The 18,084-nt window shown below is 44.9% G+C and overlaps 1 protein-coding gene across 1 annotated transcript in view; it reads right to left on the minus strand.

The window, feature by feature from the left end:
• Positions 1–5,308: 5,308 nt before the first annotated feature.
• The window catches only part of LOC143414435 (PAN2-PAN3 deadenylation complex catalytic subunit PAN2-like), a 197,133-nt gene continuing 184,357 nt past the window's right edge, over positions 5,309–18,084 (minus strand). The window contains exons 2-16 of the mRNA XM_076878783.1: positions 9,617–9,778; positions 9,366–9,485; positions 9,144–9,272; positions 8,831–9,030; positions 8,563–8,705; positions 8,278–8,384; positions 8,083–8,181; positions 7,857–7,985; positions 7,472–7,609; positions 7,324–7,383; positions 6,985–7,233; positions 6,697–6,840; positions 6,419–6,598; positions 6,213–6,306; positions 5,309–5,881 (exon numbers count right to left, since the gene is read on the minus strand). Of these exons, the coding sequence (XP_076734898.1) occupies positions 5,697–5,881; positions 6,213–6,306; positions 6,419–6,598; positions 6,697–6,840; positions 6,985–7,233; positions 7,324–7,383; positions 7,472–7,609; positions 7,857–7,985; positions 8,083–8,181; positions 8,278–8,384; positions 8,563–8,705; positions 8,831–9,030; positions 9,144–9,272; positions 9,366–9,485; positions 9,617–9,778 (2,139 nt within the window). The 3' untranslated portion in view covers positions 5,309–5,696. The remainder of the gene's footprint in view (positions 5,882–6,212; positions 6,307–6,418; positions 6,599–6,696; positions 6,841–6,984; positions 7,234–7,323; positions 7,384–7,471; positions 7,610–7,856; positions 7,986–8,082; positions 8,182–8,277; positions 8,385–8,562; positions 8,706–8,830; positions 9,031–9,143; positions 9,273–9,365; positions 9,486–9,616; positions 9,779–18,084) is intronic.

Here is an 18,084-nt window from a genome sequence, read left to right on the forward strand (position 1 = left end):
GACTTAAGCTACCACTGTACTGATTCTTTGGTAAGTGTTGTGTTTCCAGGTGCTGAATTGTACTATATGCTGTTTAGCCAACAGAAAGCTGAATTTCATTTAAAATACACTTAATGACAAAAGATACTTGACTGTTGATTTGGTTTACCATTAATAATCCTGGAAGTTAGACGACCTCTGGAAGGTGGACTAGCTTTAGATGAAAACCATACTCAGGTCTCTCCACTTATGCTTATTTTTAACAGTGGACGTCTTTCAGGATCTTTCTCCACCAACCAACATGGAATCTACTGCCTTCATCAGATGCTGCTCTCCGCATAGTTTCATTTGCCTTTCATGATAAAAGTGACCACTCCATGAGAACCATGAAATACTCTTCAGCGTGTGACACAAATTTCCCTCTTGAATTCACAATGTGTAGTTTCATAAGCATTATATGTCTAAATGATGCAACACAGATACTCATTTTTTCTTGAGCCACAAGCATGTCTGCAAGAAAAATGTCATCTTACCTTTCTCTCGTTGAGCAGGCATTTCAACTCTACTAAGTTAGGAAAATAAGTGAAAAAGACCAAACAATTGATCCAGGGCAGGCAAAGGCTCTTCCATGCTCACGAACAAGAGAGTGTAAGGTGAAGATAAGGGTTATTTGAAATCAGCAAAGCTTCCAGAAGAGCTTGTGGAAGATAGACTGAGAGAGAAAGAAAGGAGAATAATTTCTGATCATTCTTTTTCATGTCCACAGGCCTCAACATCCAGGGAGAAACCCATGACAGCACGGAGGACTCATGCACGGCCCTGAAGCTTTACAGGAAGTTCCTGGAACTGTTTCAGGAAGGAGAGAATCATTACGGGACGAAGGTCTGACACAGTCTGACTTACACTTCAGCTGCCATCTTGTTTTTAAAAATGGCTGCCCTCCAGGAAAAGTAACATACCTGTATTTAGTCAAAGGAGCTTGCAAAGAAAAGCGTCTGGACTTCTTTAAGTTGCTTGAAGACGTTTCACCTCTCATCCGAGAAGCTTCTTCAGTTCTAAGGTCAAATGGTGGAGAGTCCCAGATATAAACCTAGTGGGACTAACCCCCCACAGAGGGACAAAAGGACCCCCTGATGATCCTCTAAATGCCTGAGCCAAGGTGTGAAACTGGGTGTGGGTCCCAATCAGCCAGAGTTTCGGGTGAGTTCATTGTGAAACCTGGCCCCACCTTATCATGCGAATTCCTGAGATCAGATGGCCCAGGATGTGAGTGGGTGTTGGATATTCACAGACGTGGACTACAGCTTTCTTGGCTGCTGCCTCAAAGCACATTGTGCGCTTTCTATCTTGCGTGCTGCACATTATCGTTTATTATTTAGTAAGTACTGATATCTACTGCTAGCTAGTTTATTGTGATGGTGCTTTTTTTTTTTATTATGTTGCTCTTTGTTGTTTGCTTTCTCTTCTGTTTTTTTTCTCCATACAGGTGACCCAGGTGTTTTTTTTTTTGTTTGTTTGGGTTTTTTTTTCTTTCTTCCCCCCGTCTCTTCTCCCCTTTGGTTTTCTTTCTCTCCCTCTCTTTCTTTCATTCTTTCTCCCTGTCCTATCCCCCAGTCATGTCTGTCCCTTTTGTAGCAACTGAAAATAAAATAAATTCATAATTATAATAAAGGTCAATCAAATGGACCAATATGGCAAGGCCATGATGATCCACTTGGTAAAATAAATCTGCTTGGCATCTTTCTTAAGGCCAATTAAGACAACAATTCTGATGGCTATAGATCCAAACGGGACAAAAAATAAATAAATAAATAAAAAAGGATGTGAGTGGGCGTTAACGCATCTGGGAAGGGATCTCAAAACTGGATTATAGATGGCAGAGAGTTGGTGTCGTAAACCCCCGCCTCTGTTCAAAGATGGTCGCTCACAGTGGACATAGATGGCTTCTTTCACTCCTCTTTCAAACCATCTGTCCTCTCTGTCCAAACTGTGAACATTGGCATCCTCGAAAGAGTGTCCTTTATCCTTAAGATGCAGATGGACTGCTGAGTCTTGTCCTGTGGAGGTGGCTCTTCTATGTTGTGCCATGCGCTTGTGAAGTGGCTGTTTGGTCTCTCCAATGAAGAGGTCTCGGCATTCCTCGTTGCACTGTACAGCATACACCACATTGTACACTCATATGTTTTGGCGTTTTGTCTTTCGGGTGAACCAGTTTTTGTCTGAGCGTGTTGCTGGGTCTGAAATGCACCAGGATGTCATGCTTGGAGAAAACTCTCCTGAGTTTTTCTGATACACCGGCTACAACGTCTTTGTGATGGACCGAGCAGTGAAGGAAACTTAGGCACAGGTTAAAGTCCAAAAAAAGATTTTTTATTTAACCCAAAAAACATAATTGGTTAACTCATGCAAAAAGAATCAAAATCTTGGGCCCATAAAAGAGGTCAAACTAACAAAACTCTACTCAAAGTTAACAACACAACTGATAACTCAAACAAACTGACCTAACTTAATGAGACAAAGGGGAAACTTAAATAGTGGCTGATCAGCCCACAAAAACAGGAAAAGGGGTAAAACACACAAAACCTAACTAAACCAAACATAATGAACTCCAATCCCCCCCCCCCCCCCCCCCCCCCCCCATGGTCCTGAGTTATGGCGTGAACCAATTTGTAGCCTTCCTTTAAAGCTCGCTCTGCCCCTTTTCCACCTCTTGGCTCCTTAATCAAGGGACTGGAACAGCTGCAACTAAGGTAACTCAGAAAACAAAAGATTAATCATACATAACAGTGTAAACTAAAATGTGTGCACTTATTTTAGAATGCAGCGTTATGTGGATATATTAATTAACTAAACCAAAACCAGTTATTTATTGTCCTGTAAATAAATTCCTATATTTAAAGAAAGAAATGTGAATGCAATGTTACTTATAAGCCTCTACACTAACATGGTGGGTATTACCACTGTGTGGCTGTAAGTGCAGCCATCACAGTCTTCAAGTAACTTAAAGAAGTCCAGACGCTTTTCTTTGCAAGCTCCTTTGACTATGATGACCTGGATGACTGAGAACCTTCACAGACATACCTGTATTTAGTTTGTTTGCACAACCAAAAAGCAAAAACTCAGAAAAGACCTTTAAGACCTTTAAATAATGCATATTTAGGACCTCTGAAATTCAACATCCTCTAGTGTCTCAAAAAATGTTTTCCTTGCTGCTTTAACACAGCCTCACCTGTGATCTGATAAATGTTAAGATTCAGTTCAACCTTTGTCCCATTTATCCACATTATATTTCATAGATATGCACAATAAAACAAATTGTTTTTATTAAACAGACAAATTTTATACATAGTACATATAATTTGCAAATTGACAGAAATCCATGAGAATTAATTGTCAAAGTTGCCATTAAAGTCAAGCATCAATCTTTGCTCATATTTTTGTTATTGTACTTTTATGTTTAGCTGTGACTAACTGAACACATTTGTGTCCTGCTTTGAATGAAAGGGTCCATTTCTCAATTTAAACATCTTTTCAGTCAGGTCCCAATTAGGCATTCTTTAATTGTTAATAGGTAAATATGAGGGTTGGGATCAAAATGTTGTGCTCCCTCTCTGTCTCTCCGTTTCTGCTCTTCAGAAATAATACTGATCTTTTATGGAACAGCAAAACTGAGATGAACTTTTCTTTTTTAATATCCTCACACAGATCGACCCATAATTGAAATTGGAGCGATTTTCGTCTACTTCGTTTTTTTTTCTTCTCTCAGTCAAAACATAACCACGATATTCAAATATCAAAATGCAGCTGTTAGTGTGACCTTGTCGGTGTCAGACTCCAGTAAGACACAGCCTCACACAGCCTGCAGAAAATAACGAGCAATTCGCGCAGTTACTTTGCTACACTGCTCTCGTGCTCTGGGGGGCTTGTAGATGTCTGGGGCCTTGATCTCCTCCATTCCTGCTTCATGTCCTGGGGGGCAGGGCTCCCCACACCTACTATTAGACAGTTACACGGAGAACCCTTGTGAATATATGGATCTACACGCACACAGGTGTGTGTTGTCGGACTTGTGTGCTGCTCAGTAACATTCAATATTTATTATTTACTGTTACTTGTGGTTATGTTGGTTGTTGCTGTGGATGCGGATGTGCTCATGTGTAAGCCGCTGCTTTGCGCTGCGTTTGGCTGGGAATTGTTGAAATTAAATATTTACATCTTCGTATATGAATCACATGAATTAGCGCACTGTGCATCACCCCAAGGAAATTTCTACTTACTAAATCTGGACCTGGATATCAGCTTCACACCAGCCATTCGTAGTGTTATAAGTCTACTTCACGATCTTCTGAAGAGTCCCGAGTGTTTGGTGACTTCTGACTGACTTTTAAGTTTAAACAATACTCTGGCACGGAAAAGGTTACAACTTTCTTTGGACTTTTATACCCCTGAAAAAATGCTTCCTCTCTCTCACAGAATCTGTTGATTTCGGAGCCTTGAACTGGTTCAAAGGCCTTGACTGTCTTACTCGCCACATATTGACAACAATATTCGTACTGATTTATTTTAGTATTATTGTCGATATTACAATATTTCTGAGACTGTAATAGCTCGTTTTTAAGCCTCCCAGTTATCAGTATTGTGATCACACTATTGCTTTAATATTATTGAGACTACACAACACATTCATCCCTGACCTCCACATATCCAGCTGAACAGGATTACTATACTCTGTGTAGATTTACACATTCTTTCGTGGAACATTGAAATAACTGTGTTGTGTAGTTTTTTAACATATCTCCTGGATCATTACTAACTGTATGTTTAGTTTTACTTGTAGAGTTGTTGGTAAGACCAGACAAGGAGTTCAAACAATTTCATTTTATGGTTCCCAAAACAAAACAAGCCGAAAAACAATGAAAATAATGACATAAACCTTTAAAAACAACTGTAAGAGTGAACGGTAAGAGTGTGCATATTATCCAGCAGAGGGCACCATTATATCAAAAAATCGTTCAAATGTGACTTAAAGCTTTATTAAATGAAGCACGTCTATTAAAGTATAGTTACTACTTTTGGTGGTGGCTGTAAATGCTGCACTTGAAGCACAGTCCTTACCAGTTAGAGCATTTTAAAGATGTCGAGGTGAAATATTGAGGACAATTTTTTCAAACTTGCTAAATGTGTCATTTATAGAAGAGAAATAACAGCTTTTGAAAAATTGAACGTTGATCTGAATTCTGAGAAAGCTGGAAAGAGTTAGCTGGAAAATGAACAGTGCAACAGATTTCACAGAATCTGGTGAAAAAAAACAAACTAAATTCATTGTGGTTGGAATCTGTTTTAATCAAGATTTTCATGGATTCGTGCACATTCTCCACTTCCTGGTATCAAACAACAAACATTTTACAGTGCTCAGGATGACTTCATTTACATGCAACAAGTTTGACTTTTTCCTTTAAAACAAAAACAAAATGCTTCAAATTCATATTTTGAATGATCACTTTCCCCCCTGTAAACCTCTCTGAAATAAAAAGCTTATATTTAGATATGATAAAAACAACTGAGTCACTGACTCAAAGCAAATAACTATAAAATATGATACAAAATAAGCAGCCCGAGCATCCTCAGGTCATGGTGTTGCTCACAGTCCCATCACAGAGGGAAGCACAGCAGCACCCGTGGATGGAAGGAGAGTGCATTCAGTCCACTCAGACGGACTATCTCATGTCCGAATCCGGGACTTTCCAGTTCAGCTGGAAGCCTTTGTCGTAGACTTCGTAGAGCACTTTCGTCACGTAATGATTCCCTCCTTCCTGATACAGCTCCAGGTACTTCCTGTAAAGCTTCAGGGCCGTGCATGAGTCCTCCGTGCTGTCGTGGGTTTCTCCCTGGATGTTGAGGCCTGTGGACATGAAAAAAAGGTCAGGAATGATTAAAATGAAAGTGTTCAGCTTCAGATTACAGTGTGGATATGAGGAATTGACACGTACGCTTTAGTGCATGAACTCAAAAAAGCCTCTAAATACTTTGTTGTTCAGATTTAATTCCAAGATGAGTTTGATGACAACTAAAACATCATGAACTATACTGACTTCGGTAACATGAGCGGATTATCCAGTTTACATATTTGGATCCTAATCCCTCTCGCTGTAATAATGTGATTTAATTCGATTACAGACTCATATTTGGATTATTTGGATTTGATTTTGTTTTTTTTGTTTCTACTAACTTACCAAGAAAATACCAAGCAAGGAATTTCAGAGAAATCATCCTCTTGTAGGGCAATCGGAAGAGGTGCACAGTGTCGATAACTTGATCTTTGGGAACCTTAAGAAACAGAAAATAAAAAACATTAAAATCAAAGCACATCTATAAAAAAAAATCACATCTTTAAACGATATGAACTAATTTGAAATTTAAAACTGATGAAATAACGTACCACTAAATTAATGACACGAAAGTCATTCTGCCGGCCGTGGCCGACGAAGCGAACTCCTGCATTGATGAGGAAGCGTAGCTTCAGGTAGGTCGACTTCAGCGTGGTCACGTCCTTAGAGGATACTGTGGCATCCAGGTCTCCAGGTTCGATTCCAGAGTATTTTGTCAAATAGTCGACCACCTGGAAGAACAAATTGACAAGTTAGCGGGTGGATCCTTGAAACATTATATATTCATTCTTTCAGGTCATCGTGGTCTTTTCTCTCTGCAGCTTCTCACCTGCTCCTGAGTGGAGATGTAATCATCGATGAAGGGGACCCCCTCGTTGGGCCCCTGACCCCTCACACAGGTGATCCTGGCCACAGACATCTGACTGGGCGTGATGGTCGATTTGGTGCCGTCGCTATGCAGCACTGCTTCCTCCTGCAAACGCACACATTCAGGGGTCAAATTTGTTTTAAATACTTGAGTCAGATTAGCTGAACTACTGAAAATATGTACTAGGAATATTTAAAATTGTTTTTGATCCTATATTATAATAAATGATGGTATCATAGCCAGACTTACCTCACTGAGCTTTACAAACTCAGCGTCCAGCCCCACCAGGTCACCAGCCTGCGGCATCTCACTGACTGTGAGTGGGATGAAAGTGGCGTCTGTCTTGCTCTGCTTCTCAGTCCGATATAAGTCGGATTTGACTTCAGACTGATTGTGCTGACACTCACTGCGGAGGTCGTATTTGGTGTGGTAGTTTCTCTTGGCGTAACACAGGATGGCTGGCACTTTCCAGCTCACATCAAACTGTGCAGCCTCAGTCTGAAAACAAAAGGAGAAACATTTTTAAATGACTGCACACATTAAAGTTAGCATGAATAAACAAGCAGGAATCTTATCTAGGATCCTTACCTGCTCAATCGGCTCAATGAGGAAGTCATTGAAGAGGTACCACTGCTGGCGAGAGACTCCCTGAAATAATAAAATCATTTTGAATGTTAAAAATGAAACTTTTTGTAGTCAGCAGATGTCAAACTTTTCTTATCTAAGCGTCGCTCACCTCTTTTCTTTGATGGTAGGTCTCACCCACTTTGATGTGTGCGACCAGATTACCACCCGCGCCAGCGTCCAGGATGTGCGGCACCGTCGCCACCAAGTCATACAGAGAAGCTCCCTCCGCCTGTTCAGCAGCACTTAACTAGTAACAGAAAGTGCAAATAATTGTAAGATAAACTTTTTCATTTCACAAAATTCATGTGTTACAGAAACAAAAACACTAAAACCAACCTATAGTTCAATATCTACAGATTAGTGTAATAATGTTTTAAAAATATTGCTCCTGGAAATATGGTTTTAATCTTGAAGTGAAATTTTAACTTGGTGATGAAAAGTTACTCAGTTATTTCTTCAAGTGCAAAGATCAGCTGAAAATCTAAAGTCCTCACCTCCTCGCCCTCAGGCCAGCTGCTGATCTCCAGTCTCTGACTTTTGCTGAGGGACATCTTGAGAGTGGCGGGGATCCACACGTGACGCTGATCCTGATCTGTCTTCTGCATGGATTTGTTGAAGGTGTACTATAAAAACAGAAACATGGGCAATCATGTAAATAATGAACAGATAAATCATTACTTTCTTTTAACTGTATTTAAACACAGTGAATCAGTGGCTTACCTCGGCCTGAACCTTCCAGAATTCGGCCTCTTTGCTGCTGTTCACCTCACAGTTTATCACCAAAACATCTGGGAGACGTCGAATGTTGCGTGTCTGCACCTACAGTGTAACACAAAGAAATGATTACCCTGCACAACAGGTAACAATCAACCATAAATGAATTGTCATTATGAGTGAATGAAAGCTGTAACTCACTGTGGGCTGATACTTGTCACAGTTTCCACACCATGTGTGAGATCTCTGCTGCAGGCAGATGCTTTTCTTCAGGATCTCAGCAAAGTCGTGCTCCTTTATTCTTTCTCCTGAAGTGTCAAAGTACAATGAATATCAGTGTATACATCAAATCAAGCAGATATTTCCCTCTGCTCATTCAAAAACTAAATTAATTCAAACCATTATGTAATCATTAATAGTTCAAGTTTCAAAGACAGAGTAATTCACAGTCACAGATATCCATGCTCTCAGTGCTCTCAGACTCACCTTGAGAGTCAGGGTAATGCATGTTGAACAGCAACATGAGGGAGGAGTAGACTGTTTCTATGCCACAGAGACACGGGCTGCGGTTCTCAACTTCAGAACAAAACAGCTCTCTAATGACAGAGTCGCCAGGGGAGCCCAGAGAACTGCAACACAAACACAAATCACAGTTTCAGAAACCAGAAGGAAAACTCTGCATTTATAAACAAACATAATGATAAGACTGGGACAGTGTCCAGTAAGAATGCAGGTCAACAACAATGTGTTTTACCTACTCCTGGTCGTCCTGTAGGCCCGTGGATCCTCCTGCTCCTGTGTCTCCTGGAAGAGCTGGTAGAGGATGAAGTGATTCCATCTCTGGATTAAGCGACCTAGCTCGACTGTTCCTGTCGTCTCCTCATAGTTTGAGAGGATCAGGCCCATCTCTTTGGCTTCAGGGACGTTTCGAAGTGCTCTGAGGAAGTTGCTGGCCTTAAGGAAGAAGACATTAGAGGTTACTTTGGGCAGTCACAACAAAATGAGATTTCAAAGTAAGAGCCTTGCAATTCCCAACAGATTGAAAACAAAGAAAGAAAGAAACTTACCTGACATGGATCTCCTTGTGACAAATCCAACATGTGGAAGAGGAAGCCGAGTTCACAAGCCAAACAAAACTCCTTGTGGCACAAATGATTCTGAACAAGGCAGCGAACTGGCTCCAGGAAGTATAACACCTAAGATGCAAACATAAAAGACCCATGGAACATTTGACAAATTGTCTCATATTAAAAATTAAATGTACACATTGTGAATCTTCAGCTTCTTACCTGGATCATGCAGTTACAGTAGGCGTTGGGAATCTGCGGCTCCAGGCCAGCAAACAACGTCCTGTTGTAATGTTTGAAGTCAAAATCTTCCCGTCCACGTTTAGAGTATTTAATTGTCACCTGAAGCACAACAAACACATCTTCGTCACATGTTTGGGAAATCAAAGCTTGTAGCAACACTCTAGAAATTGTTACATGTCATATTTAACTGTATCTCTATGAACACCAGGGTGAAACGTAGCAAGTCCAACCTTTCTGTACTTTTCGGGAACAGTGTGAAGGAGCGGCTCTTCATCACTCTCTGTTAGAGATTCAGGGATGTGGTTGTAATAACCAGGTGACTCTTCTTTATTTGGCACCGTCTTCCGCCCCCCGACGCTCCTGCTGCGCCTCCTCCTTCTGACAGGAACTGCCTACAGAACAAGCATGAATGATGCCTGAGTGGACACACGCAACTCACAAGTTCCTGGCTCTGTCAGCTCCTCTGCAGAGGGTTTCCCTAAGAAGGTGGACCTAGCAGGGTCACCGGGGGACGGGGAGCTGTGCCTCACGGCCCTCACTTCGCCGGAGAAACCCTCATGCAGAGTTCAGAAACTTGTGTGTTGAGTATGTCGCTGTGAGCCTCCACCATTTAACTAGTGGGTGAAGCCTGAACTGTCTAGAGACAGACCAGACCAGCTGCACAACACAGACACTTCAAACCTGAGGACAAATCTGAGAGAACAGAAAAAGGAAAGGAAACTTAGCTTAGAACCATGCAGCGCTACAGGAGACGGCAGCACTGCAGAGGTGAGGACCGGCACCTGTTTGAAAGAGACAAATGCACGCAAACACACACAACAACGAACGGGAAACAAACACAGAGAGAGGACAAAGTGGTTATACAGAACTTGAGGACATTATCTACATGTAATTATCTACATAATTATAAATTTGTTGTGTTTTCTTTAACAATGTCAGAAGGAGAGAGGCACTGAGGCACCGTCTTCCGCCCCCCGACGCTCCTGCTGCGCCTCCTCCTTCTGACAGGAACTGCCTACAGAACAAGCATGAATGATGCCTGAGTGGACACACGCAACTCACAAGTTCCTGGCTCTGTCAGCTCCTCTGCAGAGGGTTTCCCTAAGAAGGTGGACCTAGCAGGGTCACCGGGGGACGGGGAGCTGTGCCTCACGGCCCTCACTTCGTCGGAGAAACCCTCATGCAGAGTTCAGAAACTTGTGTGTTGAGTATGTCGCTGTGAGCCTCCACCATTTAACTAGTGGGTGAAGCCTGAACTGTCTAGAGACAGACCAGACCAGCTGCACAACACAGACACTTCAAACCTGAGGACAAATCTGAGAGAACAGAAAAAGGAAAGGAAACTTAGCTTAGAACCATGCAGCGCTACAGGAGACGGCAGCACTGCAGAGGTGAGGACCGGCACCTGTTTGAAAGAGACAAATGCACGCAAACACACACAACAACGAACGGGAAACAAACACAGAGAGAGGACAAAGTGGTTATACAGAACTTGAGGACATTATCTACATGTAATTATCTACATAATTACAAATTTGTTGTGTTTTCTTTAACAATGTCAGAAGGAGAGAGGCACTGAGGCACCGTCTTCCGCCCCCCGACGCTCCTGCTGCGCCTCCTCCTTCTGACAGGAACTGTCTACAGAACAAGCATGAATGATGCCTGAGTGGACACACACAACTCACAAGTTCCTGGCTCTGTCAGCTCCTCTGCAGAGGGTTTCCCTAAGAAGGTGGACCTAGCAGGGTCACCGGGGGACGGGGAGCTGTGCCTCACGGCCCTCACTTCGCCGGAGAAACCCTCATGCAGAGTTCAGAAACTTGTGTGTTGAGTATGTCGCTGTGAGCCTCCACCATTTAACTAGTGGGTGAAGCCTGAACTGTCTAGAGACAGACCAGACCAGCTGCACAACACAGACACTTCAAACCTGAGGACAAATCTGAGAGAACAGAAAAAGGAAAGGAAACTTAGCTTAGAACCATGCAGCGCTACAGGACACGGCAGCACTGCAGAGGTGAGGACCGGCACCTGTTTGAAAGAGACAAATGCACGCAAACACACACACACAACAACGAACGAGAAACAAACACAGAGAGAGCACAAAGTGGTTATACAGAACTTGAGGACATTATCTACATGTAATTATCTACATAATTATAAATTTGTTGTGTTTTCTTTAACAATGTCAGAAGGAGAGAGGCACTGAGGCACCGTCTTCCGCCCCCCGACGCTCCTGCTGCGCCTCCTCCTTCTGACAGGAACTGCCTACAGAACAAGCATGAATGATGCCTGAGTGGACACACACAACTCACAAGTTCCTGGCTCTGTCAGCTCCTCTGCAGAGGGTTTCCCTAAGAAGGTGGACCTAGCAGGGTCACCGGGGGACGGGGAGCTGTGCCTCACGGCCCTCACTTCGTCGGAGAAACCCTCATGCAGAGTTCAGAAACTTGTGTGTTGAGTATGTCGCTGTGAGCCTCCACCATTTAACTAGTGGGTGAAGCCTGAACTGTCTAGAGACAGACCAGACCAGCTGCACAACACAGACACTTCAAACCTGAGGACAAATCTGAGAGAACAGAAAAAGGAAAGGAAACTTAGCTTAGAACCATGCAGCGCTACAGGAGACGGCAGCACTGCAGAGGTGAGGACCGGCACCTGTTTGAAAGAGACAAATGCACACAAACACACACAACAACGAACGAGAAACAAACACAGAGAGAGGACAAAGTGGTTATACAGAACTTGAGGACATTATCTACATGTAATTATCTACATAATTATAAATTTGTTGTGTTTTCTTTAACAATGTCAGAAGGAGAGAGGCACTGAGGCACCGTCTTCCGCCCCCCGACGCTCCTGCTGCGCCTCCTCCTTCTGACAGGAACTGCCTACAGAACAAGCATGAATGATGCCTGAGTGGACACACGCAACTCACAAGTTCCTGGCTCTGTCAGCTCCTCTGCAGAGGGTTTCCCTAAGAAGGTGGACCTAGCAGGGTCACCGGGGGACGGGGAGCTGTGCCTCACGGCCCTCACTTCGTCGGAGAAACCCTCATGCAGAGTTCAGAAACTTGTGTGTTGAGTATGTCGCTGTGAGCCTCCACCATTTAACTAGTGGGTGAAGCCTGAACTGTCTAGAGACAGACCAGACCAGCTGCACAACACAGACACTTCAAACCTGAGGACAAATCTGAGAGAACAGAAAAAGGAAAGGAAACTTAGCTTAGAACCATGCAGCGCTACAGGAGACGGCAGCACTGCAGAGGTCAGGACCGGCACCTGTTTGAAAGAGACAAATGCACACAAACACACACACAACAACGAACGAGAAACAAACACAGAGAGAGGAAAAAGTGGTTATACAGAACTTGAGGACATTATCTACATGTAATTATCTACATAATTATAAATTTGTTGTGTTTTCTTTAACAATGTCAGAAGGAGAGAGGCACTGAGGCACCGTCTTCCGCCCCCCGACGCTCCTGCTGCGCCTCCTCCTTCTGACAGGAACTGTCTACAGAACAAGCATGAATGATGCCTGAGTGGACACACGCAACTCACAAGTTCCTGGCTCTGTCAGCTCCTCTGCAGAGGGTTTCCCTAAGAAGGTGGACCTAGCAGGGTCACCGGGGGACGGGGAGCTGTGCCTCACGGCCCTCACTTCGCCGGAGAAACCCTCATGCAGAGTTCAGAAACTTGTGTGTTGAGTATGTCGCTGTGAGCCTCCACCATTTAACTAGTGGGTGAAGCCTGAACTGTCTAGAGACAGACCAGACCAGCTGCACAACACAGACACTTCAAACCTGAGGACAAATCTGAGAGAACAGAAAAAGGAAAGGAAACTTAGCTTAGAACCATGCAGCGCTACAGGAGACGGCAGCACTGCAGAGGTGAGGACCGGCACCTGTTTGAAAGAGACAAATGCACGCAAACACACACAACAACGAACGAGAAACAAACACAGAGAGAGGACAAAGTGGTTATACAGAACTTGAGGACATTATCTACATGTAATTATCTACATAATTATAAATTTGTTGTGTTTTCTTTAACAATGTCAGAAGGAGAGAGGCACTGAGGCACCGTCTTCCGCCCCCCGACGCTCCTGCTGCGCCTCCTCCTTCTGACAGGAACTGCCTACAGAACAAGCATGAATGATGCCTGAGTGGACACACGCAACTCACAAGTTCCTGGCTCTGTCAGCTCCTCTGCAGAGGGTTTCCCTAAGAAGGTGGACCTAGCAGGGTCACCGGGGGACGGGGAGCTGTGCCTCACGGCCCTCACTTCGTCGGAGAAACCCTCATGCAGAGTTCAGAAACTTGTGTGTTGAGTATGTCGCTGTGAGCCTCCACCATTTAACTAGTGGGTGAAGCCTGAACTGTCTAGAGACAGACCAGACCAGCTGCACAACACAGACACTTCAAACCTGAGGACAAATCTGAGAGAACAGAAAAAGGAAAGGAAACTTAGCTTAGAACCATGCAGCGCTACAGGAGACGGCAGCACTGCAGAGGTGAGGACCGGCACCTGTTTGAAAGAGACAAATGCACGCAAACACACACAACAACGAACGGGAAACAAACACAGAGAGAGGACAAAGTGGTTATACAGAACTTGAGGACATTATCTACATGTAATTATCTACATAATTATAAATTTGTTGTGTTTTCTTTAACAATGTCAGAAGGAGAGAGGCACTGAGGCACCGTCTTCCGCCCCCCGACGCTCCTGCTGCGCCTCCTCCTTCTGACAGGAACTGTCTACAGAACAAGCATGAATGATGCCTGAGTGGACACACACAACTCACAAGTTCCTGGCTCTGTCAGCTCCTCTGCAGAGGGTTTCCCTAAGAAGGTGGACCTAGCAGGGTCACCGGGGGACGGGGAGCTGTGCCTCACGGCCCTCACTTCGCCGGAGAAACCCTCATGCAGAGTTCAGAAACTTGTGTGTTGAGTATGTCGCTGTGAGCCTCCACCATTTAACTAGTGGGTGAAGCCTGAACTGTCTAGAGACAGACCAGACCAGCTGCACAACACAGACACTTCAAACCTGAGGACAAATCTGAGAGAACAGAAAAAGGAAAGGAAACTTAGCTTAGAACCATGCAGCGCTACAGGAGACGGCAGCACTGCAGAGGTGAGGACCGGCACCTGTTTGAAAGAGACAAATGCACGCAAACACACACAACAACGAACGAGAAACAAACACAGAGAGAGCACAAAGTGGTTATACAGAACTTGAGGACATTATCTACATGTAATTATCTACATAATTATAAATTTGTTGTGTTTTCTTTAACAATGTCAGAAGGAGAGAGGCACTGAGGCACCGTCTTCCGCCCCCCGACGCTCCTGCTGCGCCTCCTCCTTCTGACAGGAACTGCCTACAGAACAAGCATGAATGATGCCTGAGTGGACACACGCAACTCACAAGTTCCTGGCTCTGTCAGCTCCTCTGCAGAGGGTTTCCCTAAGAAGGTGGACCTAGCAGGGTCACCGGGGGACGGGGAGCTGTGCCTCACGGCCCTCACTTCGTCGGAGAAACCCTCATGCAGAGTTCAGAAACTTGTGTGTTGAGTATGTCGCTGTGAGCCTCCACCATTTAACTAGTGGGTGAAGCCTGAACTGTCTAGAGACAGACCAGACCAGCTGCACAACACAGACACTTCAAACCTGAGGACAAATCTGAGAGAACAGAAAAAGGAAAGGAAACTTAGCTTAGAACCATGCAGCGCTACAGGAGACGGCAGCACTGCAGAGGTGAGGACCGGCACCTGTTTGAAAGAGACAAATGCACGCAAACACACACAACAACGAACGAGAAACAAACACAGAGAGAGGAAAAAGTGGTTATACAGAACTTGAGGACATTATCTACATGTAATTATCTACATAATTATAAATTTGTTGTGTTTTCTTTAACAATGTCAGAAGGAGAGAGGCACTGAGGCACCGTCTTCCGCCCCCCGACGCTCCTGCTGCGCCTCCTCCTTCTGACAGGAACTGCCTACAGAACAAGCATGAATGATGCCTGAGTGGACACACGCAACTCACAAGTTCCTGGCTCTGTCAGCTCCTCTGCAGAGGGTTTCCCTAAGAAGGTGGACCTAGCAGGGTCACCGGGGGACGGGGAGCTGTGCCTCACAGCCCTCACTTCGTCGGAGAAACCCTCATGCAGAGTTCAGAAACTTGTGTGTTGAGTATGTCGCTGTGAGCCTCCACCATTTAACTAGTGGGTGAAGCCTGAACTGTCTAGAGACAGACCAGACCAGCTGCACAACACAGACACTTCAAACCTGAGGAAAAATCTGAGAGAACAGAAAAAGGAAAGGAAACTTAGCTTAGAACCATGCAGCGCTACAGGAGACGGCAGCACTGCAGAGGTGAGGACCGGCACCTGTTTGAAAGAGACAAATGCACACAAACACACACAACAACGAACGAGAAACAAACACTGAGAGAGGACAAAGTGGTTATACAGAACTTGAGGACATTATCTACATGTAATTATCTACATAATTATAAATTTGTTGTGTTTTCTTTAACAATGTCAGAAGGAGAGAGGCACTGAGGCACCGTCTTCCGCCCCCCGACGCTCCTGCTGCGCCTCCTCCTTCTGACAGGAACTGCCTACAGAACAAGCATGAATGATGCCTGAGTGGACACACGCAACTCACAAGTTCCTGGCTCTGTCAGCTCCTCTGCAGAGGGTTTCCCTAAGAAGGTGGACCTAGCAGGGTCACCGGGGGACGGGGAGCTGTGCCTCACGGCCCTCACTTCGTCGGAGAAACCCTCATGCAGAGTTCAGAAACTTGTGTGTTGAGTATGTCGCTGTGAGCCTCCACCATTTAACTAGTGGGTGAAGCCTGAACTGTCTAGAGACAGACCAGACCAGCTGCACAACACAGACACTTCAAACCTGAGGACAAATCTGAGAGAACAGAAAAAGGAAAGGAAACTTAGCTTAGAACCATGCAGCGCTACAGGAGACGGCAGCACTGCAGAGGTGAGGACCGGCACCTGTTTGAAAGAGACAAATGCACGCAAACACACACAACAACGAACGGGAAACAAACACAGAGAGAGGACAAAGTGGTTATACAGAACTTGAGGACATTATCTACATGTAATTATCTACATAATTATAAATTTGTTGTGTTTTCTTTAACAATGTCAGAAGGAGAGAGGCACTGAGGCACCGTCTTCCGCCCCCCGACGCTCCTGCTGCGCCTCCTCCTTCTGACAGGAACTGCCTACAGAACAAGCATGAATGATGCCTGAGTGGACACACGCAACTCACAAGTTCCTGGCTCTGTCAGCTCCTCTGCAGAGGGTTTCCCTAAGAAGGTGGACCTAGCAGGGTCACCGGGGGACGGGGAGCTGTGCCTCACGGCCCTCACTTCGTCGGAGAAACCCTCATGCAGAGTTCAGAAACTTGTGTGTTGAGTATGTCGCTGTGAGCCTCCACCATTTAACTAGTGGGTGAAGCCTGAACTGTCTAGAGACAGACCAGACCAGCTGCACAACACAGACACTTCAAACCTGAGGACAAATCTGAGAGAACAGAAAAAGGAAAGGAAACTTAGCTTAGAACCATGCAGCGCTACAGGAGACGGCAGCACTGCAGAGGTGAGGACCGGCACCTGTTTGAAAGAGACAAATGCACGCAAACACACACAACAACGAACGAGAAACAAACACTGAGAGAGGACAAAGTGGTTATACAGAACTTGAGGACATTATCTACATGTAATTATCTACATAATTATAAATTTGTTGTGTTTTCTTTAACAATGTCAGAAGGAGAGAGGCACTGAGGCACCGTCTTCCGCCCCCCGACGCTCCTGCTGCGCCTCCTCCTTCTGACAGGAACTGCCTACAGAACAAGCATGAATGATGCCTGAGTGGACACACGCAACTCACAAGTTCCTGGCTCTGTCAGCTCCTCTGCAGAGGGTTTCCCTAAGAAGGTGGACCTAGCAGGGTCACCGGGGGACGGGGAGCTGTGCCTCACGGCCCTCACTTCGTCGGAGAAACCCTCATGCAGAGTTCAGAAACTTGTGTGTTGAGTATGTCGCTGTGAGCCTCCACCATTTAACTAGTGGGTGAAGCCTGAACTGTCTAGAGACAGACCAGACCAGCTGCACAACACAGACACTTCAAACCTGAGGACAAATCTGAGAGAGCAGAAAAAGGAAAGGAAACTTAGCTTAGAACCATGCAGCGCTACAGGAGACGGCAGCACTGCAGAGGTGAGGACCGGCACCTGTTTGAAAGAGACAAATGCACGGAAACACACACACAACAACGAACGGGAAACAAACACAGAGAGAGGACAAAGTGGTTATACAGAACTTGAGGACATTATCTACATGTAATTATCTACATAATTATAAATTTGTTGTGTTTTCTTTAACAATGTCAGAAGGAGAGAGGCACTGAGGCACCGTCTTCCGCCCCCCGACGCTCCTGCTGCGCCTCCTCCTTCTGACAGGAACTGTCTACAGAACAAGCATGAATGATGCCTGAGTGGACACACACAACTCACAAGTTCCTGGCTCTGTCAGCTCCTCTGCAGAGGGTTTCCCTAAGAAGGTGGACCTAGCAGGGTCACCGGGGGACGGGGAGCTGTGCCTCACGGCCCTCACTTCGCCGGAGAAACCCTCATGCAGAGTTCAGAAACTTGTGTGTTGAGTATGT

This window comes from Maylandia zebra, linkage group LG20 (assembly GCF_041146795.1).
Source record: "Maylandia zebra isolate NMK-2024a linkage group LG20, Mzebra_GT3a, whole genome shotgun sequence".
Lineage (NCBI taxonomy): Eukaryota > Metazoa > Chordata > Actinopteri > Cichliformes > Cichlidae > Maylandia > Maylandia zebra.